The sequence below is a fragment of the Siphateles boraxobius genome, unplaced genomic scaffold (assembly GCF_051911475.1).
Source record: "Siphateles boraxobius isolate OS27281-9 unplaced genomic scaffold, OSU_SipBor_1 6, whole genome shotgun sequence".
NCBI classification, from domain to species: Eukaryota; Metazoa; Chordata; class Actinopteri; order Cypriniformes; family Leuciscidae; genus Siphateles; species Siphateles boraxobius.
This window is the reverse complement of record NW_027509186.1, coordinates 4843948-4862482: the sequence shown is the minus strand read 5'-3', so window position 1 is coordinate 4862482 and position 18535 is coordinate 4843948. Positions and strand designations below refer to the sequence as shown.

Sequence of the window (18535 nt, the reverse complement as noted above, 5' to 3'; positions counted from 1 at the left end):
AAGCTGCCCTGAAGTGGAGGAGTTTAAAAAAAAATGTGTATGTAAATGAAAGATATGTGATGTAGAGATGTATGTAGAAGAAAATATGTATTTTTTATTGTATTTTTTTTTATTGTATTTTATTGATTGAAATTTCATAATAAAAAAATAAAATAAAATAAAAGGCACGCCGGATCTCGTCTGATCTCGGAAGCTAAGCAGGGTCGGGCCTGGTTAGTGCTTGGATGGGAGACCGCCTGGGAATACCAGGTGCTGTAAGCTTTTTTGTTTTCTTCACTAATGGTCTAACCTTTTAAATAGCCCAATTTTGGCAGCAGTTTTCGCTTACGGCCATACCACCTTGGTCACGCCGATCTCGTCTGATCTCATAAGCTAACCAGGGTCGGGCCTGGATAGCACTTGGATGGGAGACCGCCCGGGAATACCAGGTGCTGTAAGCTTTTTTGTTTTCTTCATTAATGGTCTAACCTTTTAAATAGCCCAATTTTGGCAGCAGTTTTCGCTTACGACCATACCACTTTGGTCACGCCTGATCTCGTCTAATCTCGGAAACTAAACAGGGTCGGGCCTGGTTAGTACTTGCATGGGAGACCGCCTGGGAATACCAGGTGCTGTAAGCTTTTTTCTTTTCTACACTAATGGTCTAACCTTTTAAATAGCCCAATTTGGCAGCAGTTTTCACTTACGGCCATACCACCTTGGTCACGCCCGATCTCGTCTGATCTCGGAAGCTAAGCAGGGTCGGGCCTGGTTAGTACTTGGATGGGAGACTGCCTGGGAATACCAGGTGCTGTAAGCTTTTTTGTTTTCTTCACTAATGGTCTAACCTTTTAAATAGCCCAATTTTGGCAGCAGTTTTTTTGAGTCCCTGAGTTTCTTCAAAAAGCCTGAAAAAGTCTCTGAGATTTTTCAGAAAACCTGAAAGAGTTTGAGGTTTTTCAAAAGTTCTTCTTAGTTTACATTTACATTTAGTCATTTAGCAGACACTTTTATCCAAAGCGACTTACATTTGAGGATTAAACCAAGCGAGTCTTCATGGAGAGGCAAAAAAAACGCAAGAAGTGCTCAGAATACCAAGTTCAAACATTGCTCAGAGTAGCATAAACCAGACAAGCGAAGATTTTTTTTTTTTTTTTTCCTATGTTAAGTGCTCACGGAAGAGATGAGTTTTCAGTTGTCTTTTGAATGCTATCAGGGACTCTGCATTCCGGACGAGGGTGGGTAGGTCATTCCACCAGCATGGAACCGTGAATGAGAATGTTCTGGACAGTGATTTTGTGCCTCGCTGTGATGGCACCACGAGCCGTCGCTCCTTGGCCGATCGGAGGCTTCTGGTAGGGATATAGACCCGTAGGAGCGAGTGAAAGTAGGAGGGAGCTGAGCCGGTGGACAATCTGTAAGCAAGTGTCAGCGCCTTGAACTTGATTCGAGCAGCGAGTGGTAGCCAATGCAGGGAGATGAACAGCGGAGTGACGTGGGCTCTTTTGGGCTCTTTGAAGACAAGACGAGCAGCTGCATTCTGGATCATTTGTAAGGGTTTAGTTGCACATGATGGAAGACCAGCTAGAAGACCATTGCAGTAATCATGCCTAGAAATAACCAGGGCCTGGACAAGAAGTTGTGTTGCATGCTCAGTTAGGAAAGGCCTGATCTTCCTGATGTTGTGCATCGCAAACCTGCATGATCGAGCTGTCTTTGAAATGTGGTCTGTGAAGGTTAGCTGGTCATCAAAGATTACTCCAAGATTTCTGACTGACCTTGATGGGGTGATTGAGGATGAGTCTAGCTGGATAGTGAAGTCGTGCTGTAGAGACGGATTGGCAGGGAGGACGAGAAGCTCAGTCTTTGCCAGATTGAGCTGCAGGTGATGTTCCTTCATCCATGCCGAGATGTCCGCCAGACAGCTAGAGATACGTGCAGCTACTGTGGGATCGTCTGGTTGAAATGAGAGGTAGAGCTGGGTGTCATCAGCATAGCAGTGGTAAGAGAAACCATGTGCCTGTATGATGGGTCCCAGTGATGTGGCGTAAATGGAGAAGAGGAGCGGTCCAAGGACTGACCCCAGGGGAACCCCTGTGGTCAGTCGATGTGCTTTGGATATCTCGCCTCTCCATGCGACCCGTAATGACCTACCTGTGAGATAGGACTCAAACCAGTGGAGGGAAGTTCCAGTGATGCCCAGTGATGAGAGGGTGGACAGAAGGATCTGATGATTCACAGTGTCGAAGGCAGCAGTCAGGTCTAGGAGAATGAGAACTGATGATTTGGAAGCAGCTTTAGCGATCCGCAGGGCTTCTGTGACTGAAAGTAATGCGGTCTCGGTCGAATGCCCTTTCTTGAAGCCAGATTGGTTAACATCCAGCTGGTTGTTCAGAGACAGGAAAGATGATACTTGGTTGAAAGCAACTCGTTCAAGTGTTTTTGCAATGAATGGTAGGAGAGAGACAGGTCTGTAATTCTCTAGAAGTGATGTGTTTAATGTTGGTTTTTTAAGTAGTGGGGTTACCCGAGCCTGCTTAAATGCTTTAGGAAAAATGCCAGTATGGAGGGATGAGTTGATGATGTGTGTGAGTGCTGTTAGAAGTGTGGGAGAGATGGCTTGTAGAAGGTGTGAGGGGATGGGGTCTAGAGGGCAGGTGGTAGGATGACTGAAGAGGAGAAGTTTAGATACTTCTTCCTCGGTTAGTGTAGAGAAGGAGGAGAGAAGGTTATTGGCTGTGGGAGAGGTTGGCCTAGGTTCCTGTGTGTGTGGAGGAGAGAACTGACTGCTAATGGTTGTTGTTTTGTTAGTGAAGAAGTTAGCAAAATCATCAGCAGTTAGCGAGGAGGAGGGTGGTGGTGGAGGTGGACAGAGTTGAATGTCTTGAAAAGTGTTCGTGTGTTAGAGGCGGTGTTGATCTTGTTGTGGAAATATGAAGATTTTGCGGTGTGAACATCAGCAGAAAAGGAAGAGAGCAGAGATTGGTACATACTCAGGTCAGATGTATCTTTTGATTTGCGCCATTTTCTCTCCATTGCCCTGAGTTTAGTCCGGTGTTCACGAAGAACCTCGGATAACCAGGGGTTAGAGGGAGTAGCGCGTGCTGGCCTGGAGGAGAGAGGGCAGATAGTGTCTAAAGAAGAAGTTAAAGTGGAGCATAAAGTATCCGTTGCGGTATTCACATCTAGAGATGAGAATTGTGAGGGTGAGGGAAGAGAAGATGACACAGCAGAGGAAAGACGGGAGGGAGAAAGTGAGCGCAGGTTTCGTCTGAAGGTAACTGGTAGGGGAGTTGGTGGAGTGTGGATAGTGAGTTGTAGATTGAAAGTAATGAGGAAATGATCTGAAACATGGAGAAGTTTCACCAAAATGTTGTCAGTGATGCAGTTGCGTGTGTAGACCAGGTCCAGTTGGTTGCCTGACTTGTGAGTACCTGTGGTGATGAGCCGTTTGAGATCGAATGAGGCTAGGAGAGAGATGAAATATGTAGCATACGGCTTCTCTAGATGGATGTTGAAATCGCCAAAGACTACAAGTGGAGTGCCGTCCTCAGGGAAAGCAGCAGCACATCCAGCTCCTCAACAAAGCTTCCCAGTTGACCTGGGGGGCGATAAATGATTACAATCTGGATCTTAAAGGGAGTTGTAAGTGTAATAGCATGATATTCAAATGAGTTGTTATTGCATAGAGAAGAGAGAGTTGAGTATTTCCAATTGTTAGAAATGAGAATACCAGTCCCCCCACCCCTACCAGACTGGCGAGGGGTGTGGGAGAAAGAGAAGTTGTTAGAGAGAGCAGCAGGGGTTGCGGAGTCTTCTGGACGGATCCAGGTCTCAGTCAAGCCCAAGATATTAATAGTTGAAAGAGATGCAAAGGCAGGAATGAAGTCAGCTTTATTGACTGCTGACTGACAATTCCATAGACCCATAGAAAGAGAGAGATGTGTGTGTGTGGATGAGAGAACGGGACGCAGATTAGCAGTATTGCGCTGCCTTCTGTGCGTGATGAGAGTGCGTTGTCGAGAGACAACTGGAATGTATTGAAAGCACATGTTGATTAAGGGAAATAGAGTACAAGTAGGAAAGGAAAGGGAGAAGAAGATACTTAAGTGCTTAGCTGGTTTCGTCGCACAGGTAGAGTCGATGGTCTTTACCCGAGTCGGTCTTCACAAGAGAAGGCTGAAACGCTTCCGCTGCCGCTTCCGCGACATTGCGCACACTACATACAGGTCCTTCTCAAAAAATTAGCATATTGTGATAAAGTTCATTATTTTCCATAATGTAATGATAAAAATTAAACTTTCATATATTTTAGATTCATTGCACACCAACTGAAATATTTCAGGTGTTTTATTGTTTTAATACTGATGATTTTGGCATACAGCTCATGAAAACCCAAAATTCCTGTCTCAAAAAATTAGCATATTTCATCCGACCAATAAAAGAAGTGTTTTTAATACAAAAAAAAAAAGTCAACCTTCAAATAATTATGTTCAGTTATGCACACAATAGTCAATACTTGGTCGGGAATCCTTTTGCAGAAATGACTGCTTCAATGCGGCGTGGCATGGAGGCAATCAGCCTGTGGCACTGCTGAGGTGTTATGGAGGCCCAGGATGCTTCGATAGCGGCCTTAAGCTCATCCAGAGTGTTGGGTCTTGCGTCTCTCAACTTTCTCTTCACAATATCCCACAGATTCTCTATGGGGTTCAGGTCAGGAGAGTTGGCAGGCCAATTGAGCACAGTAATACCATGGTCAGTAAACCATTTACCAGTGGTTTTGGCACTGTGAGCAGGTGCCAGGTCGTGCTGAAAAATGAAATCTTCATCTCCATAAAGCTTTTCAGGAGATGGAAGCATGAAGTGCTCCAAAATCTCCTGATAGCTAGCTGCATTGGCCCTGCCCTTGATAAAACACAGTGCACTAACACCAGCGGCTGACATGGCACCCCAGACCATCACTGACTGTGGGTACTTGACACTGGACTTCAGGCATTTTGGCATTTCCTTCTCCCCAGTCTTCCTCCAGACTCTGGCACCTTGATTTCCGAATGACATGCAAAACTGAGCAACAGTCCAGTGCTGCTTCTCTGTAGCCCAGGTCAGGCGCTTCTGCCGCTGTTTCTGGTTCAAAAGTGGCTTGACCTGGGGAATGCGGCACCTGTAGCCCATTTCCTGCACACGCCTGTGCACGGTGGCTCTGGATGTTTCTACTCCAGACTCAGTCCACTGCTTCCGCAGGTCCCCCAAGGTCTGGAATCGGTCCTTCTCCACAATCTTCCTCAGGGTCCGGTCACCTCTTCTCGTTGTGCAGCGTTTTTTGCCACACTTTTTCCTTCCCACAGACTTCCCACTGAGGTGCCTTGATACAGCACTCTGGGAACAGCCTATTTGTTCAGAAATTTCTTTCTGTCATACCCTCTTGCTTGAGGGTGTCAATGATGGCCTTCTGGACAGCAGTCAGGTCGGCAGTCTTACCCATGATTGCGGTTTTGAGTAATGAAACAGGCTGGGAGTTTTTAAAAGCCTCAGGAATCTTTTGCAGGTGTTTATAATTAATTAGTTGATTCAGATGATTAGGTTAATAGCTTGTTTAGAGACCCTTTTCATGATATGCTAATTTTTTGAGACAGGAATTTTGGGTTTTCATGAGCTGTATGCCAAAATCATCAGTATTAAAACAATAAAAGACCTGAAATATTTCAGTTGGTGTGCAATGAATCTAAAATATATGAAAGTTTAATTTTTATCATTACATTATGGAAAATAATTAACTTTATCACAATATGCTAATTTTTTGAGAAGGACCTGTAGATATAATGTGCTCAAATTACTGAGTGAGGACAGCTGTCTCGGACCAGCAATTAACACAGCACCCTCGAATAATCCGCAAATGTCAGAGATCGAAACTAGCTGTTGGCCAGTGACTCACTTAAGTGCTTATGCAATTTAAACTCCAATAATATCCAGACGCGGCTCTTATAAAAAGTAGCAACGCGTCTACTTAAAATACAGATTTGTGAGAAGGTAAAAATTAGTGAAGTTTTCTTCACTAATGGTCTAACCTTTTAAATAGCCCAATTTTGGCAGCAGTTTTCGCTTACGGCCATACCCACATAGTACTCGACGTCGGCCAACTTAAATGTAGTCCATCAAAGACGACCCAGGTGGGACTTGAGTCAACAATCTTCAGCTCCGGAGGCTGATGCCTTATTCATTAGGCCACTGGCGATTGTCTGGCAAGCTTTGCCTTTGATCTGTAATATGACTTCAAGTGGTTTCTGATGCTCAAACAACTACACTTTAGTATCTCAACGCCAGATCGGGTTCTGTCTTTGAGGTGAGCCTCACTGAATTTATGGCATTGGTCTAGGGGTATGATTTTTGCTTTGGGATCGTGAGGTCCCGGGTTAATAATAATAATAATAATATGTTTATTTTTTATAGCGCCTTTAAAGAAACCATGGTCGCTTCACAAAATAATACAAACAGTTAACAGACAAAGAGACAAGCAATCAGCTTGTTATAATAATTAACCAACAGAAATCAAATGCCAGCAGTTTCAGAACAAGCAGCGCAAGCAGCCAGTTGGCTCCTTCCTTTGTACAGTCACATTTCAGATGCTCATCTGTAACAGAAAATGTTAGCCTTGTTCAGTGGTCTGTTTGGGATTTTGCTCTCTGCAGTCGCAGCTGAACTGTGCGTAATGGGACGATCATGAGTCACTGGTTCTTTCACCACAGCTGACAAGCAAGACACCTCGTTCTTCGACCCCCTAATCTCTTTCTTCAGCATTTCTTCTTCTGAATTGGCCAGAATGAATGTTACCAGATGACTTATTCTTTGCAGGGGGCACCCCGGACACGATTACATTTGCATGCACTGAGCTCATTTGGTTCAACAGGAGTGGGAATGTACCCAGAGAAGGAATGCAGCTTCCTATTTCCAGGTCTCTCCTCAGATGAAGCCACATGACACGTTTCCAAGCCAGCACAGCCATGTGGGGCCCAAATGGGTTTGACCTGGGCTATCTAACTGGGACCCAGACAGTTTTGTCCTCAGTTTCCATGTAGGCCTCACATGGGTTTGCCCAGATGAAATGAACACTGCTCAGTGTGCACACTACAGGCTGTTAAATGTAACACTGAATCAGTGTTGGAGTTAATGAGATAATTAAGACATTGAATAATGATGTTTGTTATGGCAAGAACAGCAAGAGAAAATGCAATCAGATGCTGTAAGCTGATTGCATATAATCATCATGTCGTGGCTTAACTCACTGATGTTATGTGTGAGTTTTATACGGGTGATATCCCAGCAGGCACAGGATATAGACTACAACGTCGGTCAGACGTTGTATTTTGGTTGAAAATGTAAGTCGGGTTGATGTCTAAATCCAATGTTTGTTTGACGTCAAACTCCAACACCGGGCAGTCGTTGAATTTTGGTTGGAATAAACCAAACAAGGGGAAATGCATGGCTGTACACTTATTACCATTTTCACTTAAAACTAACCAGATTTACTTTATTTAATTTCCCATTTAATGAAATCAATAGTTGTATTTTAAAGTCACCATGATGGTGGTCTTGACCTTGACTCCTTAATATAAAATTTTCATTGGCTGCTATAATTGTGTGTTTATAAAGCACAGTTATTGTAGCTAAAAAAAGCATGAGAAAATGAGATCAGGTGATGTTGGCTGTTTATTGGTGATGATGATGTCATCATGTAATTACATGAATTCCTGATCTTATTCCGTGTCCGCTTTGATGTAAAGGATATAGGATTATGATGGTTATGATTAATATATTATGTGGTTTTAATAATATATTTTTACGAACAATTAGAGCAGCCAGAGACAATTTTATTTTACATAGTCAAGGGTCAAGAGTCCAACTAAAGAAAACACTAACCACCATCATGGTGACTTTAAAATACAACTATTGATTTAATTAAAACGGAAATAAAATAAAGTCAGTCTGGTTAGTTATAAATGAAGCTGGTGATGCTGTTTGTGGAGTTGTTTAATCAGATCTTGAGAGATTTAATGTATTTTATCTTCAGTTGATTTCATCTAGATGTGGCTGGAAGTAATTCTTGTGTTTTTCTTTCCTTCAATGATTCTGCTTGTTAACAGCGGGTGTTCATAAATAATCCTCAATCATTATTCAATCACTTAATTATCTCATTAACTCCAACACTGATTCAGTGTTACATATAACAGCCTGTAGTGTGCACACTGAGCAGTGTTTATTTCATCTGGGCACACCCATGTGAGGCCTACATGGAAACTGAGGACAAAACTGTCTGGGTCCCAGTTAGATAGCCCAGGTCAAACCCATTTGGGCCCCACATGGCTGTGCTGGCTGGGTTGTTTACACACTGGATAACAAGGTAATTTTTCTCAGAATTGCGTGATATAAGTTCACAATTGTGTTACAGTTTACCTTTATCAGTTTCTTGGGGATTATTAGCGCGTTGGTCTTGTGAATAAATGTTCTATGTTTGGTGTTATATTCACAGCAAAGGTACTGTAACAGTCACGTTCAGTTTGTTTTGTTTTTATTCAGTCACATGTGTTTGCTTTGTCTAGATTCCTGCCATTTATGAGTTTTCGTGGTTACTGATATGATTAGTCCTCTTAGTTCAGCTGTGTCTCCTTATTAACCTTTTTTGTACCATTATTTAAGTTCCTTGGGTCCCTCAGTTCATTGTCACTGTTTCGATTGTTGGTGTTATTATGCTGTTAAGATGATTTGGCTGTAATATTATTATCTCATAACACCGTTTTATTCTTCTTTAAGTTTATATCGTACATGAGTGAGTGTTAATGGGTCAGGTGCTGAATCGTCCATGTTCAAGTGAAGGCCAGCATGTTATCACCTCTTTAAATAGATGACGTGTAAATTTTTATTATATTGTTGTGATATAGGTAATATGATTTATTCTGCATTTCCTTTATTTTATATGAGTTGTTTTGTCACACATATAGATGCAAGCTACGATAACAGTATTTTGTCGTTTTCAAAAACTTGCACTTTGAAATCTGTTTCAAAGTTTGCATTATCAGGCCACCAAACCACTTTTGTCATTTAAATGAACGGCCAAACCGCATAAAAGTTTGAATGAGGCCTTTAGTGAGAGAATGAGATGCGGCAGATCTTAAAGTGACAGCGGCACTCATTCCCTCTGTCCGTAAAGTTAACCAAAGAACAAAGGGAACAGAGAAAATTACTCCCTGCTCTTGACTAAAGAACGCTTGTAGCTCTAATAAGGATTAATCTATATTTCATTTATAATTTATGCAGTGCGAACTATTTTAAAACTTTATTCAATTTCTGTATATTTCATACCTGTTGGACAGGAAAGGTACAGGTAAATATGACATTTATTATGGGTTTAAGTGAGGATTGTTTTAAGTTAACTTAAATTACATTTACACTTATTCATTTAGCTGACGCTTTTATCCAAAGCGACTTACAATTGCTATATATGTCAGAGGTCGCACGCCTCTGGAGCAACTAGGGGTTAAGTGTCTTGCTCAGAGACACATTGGTGTCTCACAGTGGATTCGAACCCAGGTCTCTCACACCAAAGGCATGTGTCTTATCCACTGCGCCATCACCACCACAACAAATTAAAAGTTGTTATATTTTTTGAAGCCTAATAAATGTTTAAATTTTCAACAAAAGTCAGCATTAAGGGATGAGACACGATCCCATCAAAAAACGTAGGAAATATGATCCTGAGTAGTCGGGGTCCGAGGCTGCACCTCTGCCGCAGTGTGTGTGTGTTTGTGTGTGTGTGTTCTGCAAGGAGGTGCTAGCAAATGATAGCATGAGACCAAGCAAACTTTGGCGTCACTTTGAAACTAAGCACACAAATTTAGTGAACAAGCCACTACTCTCTCTATTTTGAGAGTAAGCGTGATGATTTGCAGTCACAAAAAGGCATAATACAGTTGTTTGGCACTATTAACATGAAGGCGACATAAGCATCTTTTCGTGTCACGTATAGCGAAGGCAGGCAAACCACATAACATCGGCGAAACATTGCTACTCGTTGCATTACACATGTTATGCATGTTTTGTTGACTTGTGGCTTGGCTGTCCTAACCCACTGTAAGGGGAGGCTCACATTCACCCAATTTGAAAACCCCTGGCCTAGATAACATTCTGGGAGTCAAGACTATAAAAGAGGAAGGATGCCCTCCCTTCACTGTCACACTCTGCAGCCACTCTGTGTGACTATATGACTGCTGGCCTTTTCTTGCAAGAAAATAAACATCAAAGACAATCGGAAATGTTTGTCTCTTATTCAGTGATAGATTTAGTTTGCCACCACATCGTCTAGATTCCTGTTGACGGAGGCTGGCACCAATCCCCATTGTCCCGCTGACTTCACCTTCAATCTCACCAATCCTGTTATTCCTTCTGGTTTAAAAGACCGTATAGCCTTCTTGTTGTTCTACTGTATGTTCTGATAGCATATACATTTTCAATTCATTGTGTTGGATGACACTGTGATTTGTTATGTGATTTGTCTGTGTTAGTTATGCTACAGTCACAGGACCTTGTTACGTTGCATGTAGAATTCAACAAGTGTTGTTCATCTCAGAATTAAACATTTTCTTTTAATTCATTTTGTGTAAAAATCGTCCTCGGGTTACGACTGTAACCCTTGTTCCCTGAGAAAGGGAACGAGGACTGCGTCGATTGACACTTTGGGGGAACGCCCCTCAGCGTAGCGCCTCTGAAGTATGAATGAAACTAAGCCAATCTCTGATTGGTGTTGCGTCATGACGTAATGTGTGACGGCATACAAGCGGAAGCTATAAAGGACGCCGGCTCACATGAGATGTCAGCTTCTGTGATGAAGCAAGCGCTCCCAGGCAGGGGAAGGCGTGGCGAAGGGACGCAGTCCTCGTTCCCTTTCTCAGGGAACAAGGGTTACAGTCGTACAGGCGACGTGTGCCGTCACGTGAGGTGGAGGATGAAAGGCCTGCAGAACCGTAGGCCGTGCCGAATTGGATGCCACCTTAGGCAAATAGCCCGGCCTGGGATGTAGGATGGCTTTAATGTCGCCTGGAGCAAACTCCAGGCACCCGTTAGATATAGAGAGCGCCTGGAGATCTCCTACCCTCCTCAGAGAAGTAATGGCCAACAGAAAAACCACCTTCAGGGAAAGGTTCTTGGCCTCAGCCGACTCCAATGGTTCGAAGGGGGCCGCGGCCAGCCCTTCGAGAACCACTGCCAGGTCCCATGTGGGAACCCTGGAACGAGCCGCAGGTCTCATCCTCCAGGCCCCACGGAGGAAACGTACGACCAACTGCTGTCTCCCAAGAGGTCCATCACCCAGTGCAGCGTGGAAAGCCACAATGGCAGCCACGTACACCTTGAGTGTGGACGGGGTAAGACCAGCTGAAAAACGATCTTGGAGGAACTCCAGAACTGAAGCCACTGGGCAGTTAACTGGATCCACCTCACGCTCTCTACACCAGTTGGTAAAGACATTCCACTTTAAGCCGTACAATTTCCTCGTGGAGGGAGCTCTGGAGCTGAGTATGGTCTCCACTACTCCAGCTGATAGGCCGGCCTCTAGGTACTGTGCCCCCTCAGGGGCCAGACCCACAGTTTCCATAACTCGGGCCGAGGGTGAAACATTGAGCCCTCTGCTTGTGACAGCAGGTCCCTCCTGAGAGGAATCTCCCACGGAGGGCCGTCTAGGAGCGATACAATGTCTGAGAACCATACTCGGGCCGGCCACAACGGGGCTACCAGCAGTAGACTGATCCCGTCGCGACGGACCCTCTCTAGAACTCCCGGGAGCAGAGCGTTCGGGGGAAATGCATACAGATGCAGCCTCGGCCACGTCTGCACCATGGCATCCAACCCCAGCGGGGCTGGATGAGTGAGGGAAAACCACAGTGGACAGTGGGTCGTCTCTCGAGACGCGAATAGGTCCACTTCCACTGGGCCGAACCTCTGAGATATTGACTCCACCACCTCAGGGTGGAGTCTCCATTCCCCTGGCCTCAGCCCCTGTCTCGACAGGATGTCTGCTCCCTCATTTTGACTCCCTGGGATGTATGTTGCTCTTAGAGATAAGAGCTTCCCCTGGGACCACAGGAGGATCTGATGCGCCAGTCTGCATAGAGGGCGAGACCTCAGACCCCCTGATGGTTTATAAAGGCCACAACCGACATATTGTCTGACCTCACAAGGACATGATGACCTTTGAGGCCCAGCAGGAAGCTCCTCAGAGCTCGGAGTACCGCCAACATCTCCAGGCAGTTTATGTGCCAGGAGGAATGATGGTCCTGCCATATGCCTGTCGTAAAGAGGCCGTCCATGACCGCGCCCCAGCCCGTGAGGGAGGCGTCTGTCGAAACGGTTTTCCGGCGACATGACGCTCCCAACACTGGACCTTGGGACAGAAACCAAGCTTTTTTCCACATAGATACACTCTCAGAAAAAAAGGTACGGAAGCTGTCACTGGGGCTGTACCTTTTCAAAAGGTACATTTTAGTACCTAAAGGGTGCGTATTGGTACCTTAATGGTACATATTAGCACCTGAAATCAGAGGTGGGTAATCCAGGGGTCAGAAAGTAAAAGTCCTGCCATATGTTTATTCCACCTATCAGCTGATTTCACTAATTAGTTCCATCTCCTGAATGAATTAGCAAATCCAGGTGATTGGAATAAAATACTAATACTACTTTACTTTCTTCAACACTTTACACCTCTGCATAGCAATGCCACATGTCAGCCAAGAGCAAAGAAATAAACCAGAACTGGACCTTATCGTAGCCAAAACATATGTGTATATTAAATATGGAGTAATTTCAGCTACAGCCTTAGATGAAATCAAATGGAAGAGAAAAGAAGACATTAAATCTGTGAAGGTCTCAGCAGAGGAGGATTAAACAACTACACAAACAGCATTACCAGCTTCCCTTATTACTAACCGGATTGACTTTATTTCTGTCAGACTTCTACAGAAGTTTTATTGAGAATTAACAGAGGTTTAACTCTGTTTCATTTGAAGTCACCATAACAGTGATTAGTGTTTCCATTAGTTGGGCTCTTAACTCTTATTATATATTTTGTCTTTTTTGGCTGCTGTGACAGTGTGTTTGTTAAACACATCTGCAACAGCAAAGGACGCTAAAGTGAAATAAGATCAGGTGATGATGGTTACCTAGTGATGGTTTAATAATCATCATGAAGTAGACTGATTTACTGAGATTTTTATAATCTAACAATTATCTTGTTCCACTAATATAATCACATCATAAACCCTGTATTACTGCAGCAAGAGGTCCAGCAATGTAACAGTCAGTTTAGACATTTTACCAAAAATGAATTCAAAAAAATTTGGCTTACGCTGAAACACACAGATATCAACAATCAGCACATGAATCTCAACAATGGTGACAGTCACAAATATTTAGATAAACAGATTAATTCAGAACATCACTGAAAAGCTACTAATTCACAACAAAAACAACAGAAAAAAATAATAGCAAATATTTAGAATCAAACTAAATTATAGGACAATTCAGCATAATTTATTCATGTTGCAATGCATGCTGGGAGTTTTGTACTATGGTGGTATCCAGCACGCATTGCAGCATAGTACTTTTGATTGTCACCATTGTTGAGATTTATACACTGATTGTTTATGTCTGTGTGTGTCATTATAAACTGACTTTTTTGTGCTCATGTTCGTTAAGGTCTTCTAACTTATTGTTATATTATTGCTAGATCTCATGCTGCAGTAACACAAGGTATTTTATGTGAAAAATATCATTGTTAGATTAAAATATCTCACTGAATCAGTCTGTTTCATGAAGATTATAAAACCATCAACAGGTAACCATCATCACCTGATCTCATTTCACTTTTGCTTTCTTTGCTGCTCCAAATGTGTTTGACAAACACACTGTCACAGCAGCCAAAAAAAAACAAAATATACAATAAGAGTTAAGAGCCCAACTAATGGAAACACGAATCACTGATATGGTGACTTCAAATGAAAAACAGAGTTAAACCTCTGTTAATTCTCAATAAAAACTTGTGTAGACGTCTGACAGAAATAAAGTCAGTCTGGTTAGTAATAAGTGAAGCTGGTAATGCTGTTTGTGGAGTTGTTTATTATTGGCTACGATAAGGTCCAGTTCTGGTTTATTTCTTTGCTCTTGGCTGACATGTGGCATTGCTATGCAGAGGTGTAAAGTCCAGGTTCAGAAAGTAAAAGTCCTCCTTAGTATTTTGTTCCAATCACTTGACCTGGATTTGCTAATTCAGACAGGAGATATAACTAATTAGTGAAATCAGCTGACTGAGTTCATGGGTGGAATAAACTATGGCAGGACTTTTACTTTCTGACCCCTGGATTACCCACCTCTGATTTCAGGTGCTAATATGTACCATTAAGGTACCAATATGCACCCTTTAGGTACTAAAGTGTACCTTTTGAAAAGGTACAGCCCCAGTGACAGCTTTCGTACCTTTTTTTCTGAGAGTGTAGGGAATGAAGGCATCTGCGCGTAATCCTGATCAGGCGGAACGGGTCCCCCCTCGGGGAGAACCCCTTGGTTTTCAACCACCACTGGAGGGCCCTCATGTGCAGCAGGCCAAATGGAATAATGTTGGACGCTGCTGCCATGAGCCCCAACACTCTTTGAAAATGTTTCACAGTAATGGCTTGGCCTAGCTTTATCCTGGACACTGTGGCCAGAATAGACTCGATTCGTGCAGGAGACAATCGTGCCCGCATCGTGACCGAGTCCCACACGACTCCCAGGAACGTGGTTCTCTGGGCTGGTGTCAACACGCTCTTTTTCGTGTTGAGTCTCAACCCCAGGCTTTGAATGTGGGCGAGGACGGCATCTCAATGCCGAACCGCCAGTTCTTGTGACTGGGCCAGAATCAGCCAGTCGTCGATATAATTGAGCACCCTGATGCCCTGGAGCCTCAGCGGTGCTAGAGCTGCATCCATACATTTGGTAAATGTGCGTGGGGAGAGAGCTAGGCCGAACGGAAGAACCGATATTGGTACGCTTTGCCCCCGAAAGCGAAGCGAAGGCGAAGGTTACTTTGGAAATGTAATTGCTTACTGTTATAAGTTACTTATTAGGTCAACATATAATGTTCTCCCATCACCGCAGAACCTAAACCTCTGGGTAGGAGAGGACCCCTCTTGTCCTTTGTGTTCATCACCTGCCACATTAAGGCACATTTTGACAGGATGTAAGGTCAAGGTCGGTTTACTTGGCGCCATGACCAAGTATTGCAATGTTTGGCTTTAGCATTGGAAAGCAAGCGTAGTATGACCAATAAGTTGCCGCCTGTTCTAGCAAAACATTACACGCAGAAGACAATATTCCTCCGCCCAGGAGAACATCTTTCATGTTCCACAAAATTAAAATTACAATAAATCAAATTTAACAATTTGTTCTGTGATTAGAGCTTTTAACATTCATTGCTGGGTTAAAATATTTCCTGTTAATGTAATCTGTACAAGTACTTCAAACTAATATCATTTATAGAATATGTAATGCAATCATATCTGACATATACTGTAAAGCTTCATTGTTAAACACTTCACTTAAAATATCTATATGAATTTCTTAGAATTTGTTTTCTTTATTTTTCCTTTAATTCAAATTCGAATTGTAATTCTAGATCCTGTTTTTGACATCAATTCAAATTCAATTCAAATTCAAGAATTGAATTGGAATTCAGGAGTCATTCTCAATTCAATTCTGAATTGTGCACAAGCCTGCAGTACAGTGCATTCTGTTGAATTTTGCACTTACAGTACATACACACTTGTATGCATACTGTACACTAAAGAAAAAATAAGAGTAATGTGGTTCTATGCTGTACTGAACTTGGCCTAAAGTCAGTTTAATACATTTGTAGGAACACAACGCCTATCACAGCGTTTCCATTTAAGTTTTTCAGTTATTCTTCAGCGCCTTCATTGTGTTGCTCAGGAGCTATTACCCTCCACCATTCCCCAGCTCTTCCTCTTGTCCACAGTCAGTACCTGTCCTATGACATATCTTAATACCATTACATTATTGTCATCAATAGCACTAATGATATCTGTAATACATTTTGTTGTTTGGGTTCTGTTTAACAGGTTTTTTTTTTTTTTATCCCTGCTCTTATCCATTCTGCACTGCATTAATGGACAGGGGGTTCTTGCCTAGAACCGATCTATATGACCAACCTAAACTCTATGCTAAATGTCAATCTTTGATAATGGTCCTGACAGAACATTAGATTAGTATTGTCTCCTGTCAACCAATTACCTAATACAAACAATCTTCCAATTGAATTATAAAAAAATGTCATCATAAATGAGATAATAATCTGTTTTTGTTTATTATCTTGAACCGATAAAATCAGTTGACAAAAGCATGTCTGTAATCCCAGCTCACTCATCGACCATGCACTCTGAAAACATTCAGGAATCTGTCAAATCTGCATAGTTTCTTATGCATTCCTGTGTTTCAGTCGGCCCCGCTATGCTAAGGACGAAATTCCAGCTCCTTGTAAAGGTGCTGCTTGAGCCAGGGCATCACTGAGAACACACTGATGTGGAAGTCCCGGGCGTCTAGAGGCCGGTTATCTCTGACAGCTGTCTTTGAGTCACATGTCTTCTTAGTACCCCAGCTAATGACTGCCACCTGTGGGAGATTAACAAAAGTCAAATGATTTGAGAAGTCATGAGTTTTGCTCTGGGGTGTTTTTCCTAAACAATAATGTAACTCGCTGCTTCACTTATCGATACATCATTGAAGAAATCAACTAGCTAGTCCCGCAACCGTATTGTCGCAAATTTGTTGTTCAGTAATAACTTATTTTAATGAATACCTTTGAGATCAAATTAATTCTAGATATTTTGCTATAAATTATGAATACTCCATCTGAGGACTTTTTCTTAGTTGTTTTGCTTTATTTCCAGATTCAATCATAGACTTGTTCTTACGTAATAGAGCACGTACATGCTGACTCTTCAAAAACTACACTTTAAATCTCGACAAACTAAAAGATGAAAATTACATTTGTATTTATTCTAAATTATGTTTTATTAACAAAGTTCGGGAGGAGCATGTTCAGATAATTAAACCTAATTAAACACACGTGGAGCACACTCAGATAATCAAACTTAATTAGACACGAGTGGAGCACACTCTGCTAATCAACTCAATCAACAGGTCAAGAGGTGTATATATACACAGCATACTTACCTCCGTTCATTGACAGTTTAACAACATCCCTTCACCACCCCATCTCCTCACTTCTAGTCCTTAATACACTTACAACGGGGGGAGTACTCTGGGTTCGGGCAAAAATTCTCTCTGAGCACTCCCCCCGGACAGCACGCCAAATATGCATAATCTTTACTCTGTTTAATTGATGTAAGGGTGAACTCGTGAAATAATATATAATCAATTCACTCAACCATTACCTGCACCTGCCAGCGACCATCGTCATCAATCAGCTTGGATACTAATGTTCTTTCTTAGCTGTCTGTCACTGTCTCGTCATCACCTGTGTATTTAGTTCCTGCCTGTCTTCAGTTTAGTGTCAGTTATTGTATATGTTTAGTTGTGTCTGCACTAGAGGTCTGTATTACCTTGTGGATTATTAAAGTATCTTGGAAACATTTCATCTTCCTCTTCGTGCCTTCATCGACAGAGCAACCGTTACAGAACAACCAACCTAAAACGTAATATAGTCGTTCTCCTCTCCTCTTCAGATACCGTCACTCGACTGGTGACCTGCTTCCAGGAGGGCCGCCAGATCGACGAATATGTTGCCGAGTTCCTGGAGCTTTCTCATGGGGTAAGCTGGGCAGATGATGTCTTAAAAACTGTCTTCTGGTACGGACTGGACGATCAGCTGCACCAGCAAGCATCAGTGATCCCGGGTACTTTCACTCAATACCTGGATCGTGTGCTGTTGTTGAGTGGATCAGCCATCACTGTGGGTGAGGCTGAAGATGACATCTCCACTCAACCACCATCACCAGCCTTCCTCACCACACCTCCTGTCTTCGTCCTGGGTTTCGTCCCGCCGAGACCGCATGTTCAGAGTCTCATTCCATCCTGAGTTCCTTCACTTCATGTCTGCCGAGCCTGAGCTTCGCTTCACGCCTGCCGCACCAGAGACCGTTCACGTCGCGTCTGCCGCGCCAAGTCAAGTCAAGTCATCCTCATTTATATAGCGCTTTTAACAATGTAGATTGTTTCAAAGCAGCTTTACAGAGATAAACATATAATTTAAGGTAACAGAGATTGGTTTGGTTTTATAGTGGTTCTTGAAAAATGTTTTTTCCAGCTAAAGTTAGTTTTGATTGATTCACTTCCGTCTAAATGATCATTTGTTATTAAATTAGGGGCCGCTAAGACCACACCGTTCTCTCTAAACAGACTTTAAACGTGAACCTGTGATAGACGCTGATGGCGTTCACATGCGCATTAAGAATTGATTCTATAGTTATCTGCGTTTGAATATATGTGCGCAGGTTTGTAA

General features: G+C 42.8%; 1 protein-coding gene, 1 non-coding gene and 2 pseudogenes across 2 annotated transcripts in view; 3 read left to right on the top strand and 1 right to left on the bottom strand.

The window, feature by feature from the left end:
* The first annotated feature begins 322 nt into the window (after positions 1–322).
* LOC143716782 (5S ribosomal RNA) lies at positions 323–440 on the top strand (annotated as a pseudogene).
* Positions 441–501: 61 nt separating this feature from the next.
* Positions 502–620, top strand: LOC143716781 (5S ribosomal RNA; annotated as a pseudogene).
* Positions 621–680: 60 nt separating this feature from the next.
* Positions 681–799, top strand: LOC143716739 (5S ribosomal RNA). The gene has a single exon (XR_013196201.1). It is a non-coding gene; the product is annotated as a 5S ribosomal RNA (ribosomal RNA).
* Positions 800–16354: 15555 nt separating this feature from the next.
* Positions 16355–18535, bottom strand: part of LOC143715762 (complement C2) — a 70539-nt gene continuing 68358 nt past the window's right edge. Inside the window, exon 19 of the mRNA XM_077207502.1 lies at positions 16355–16683. Coding sequence (XP_077063617.1) covers positions 16525–16683 — 159 coding nt within the window. The 3' untranslated portion in view covers positions 16355–16524. The remainder of the gene's footprint in view (positions 16684–18535) is intronic.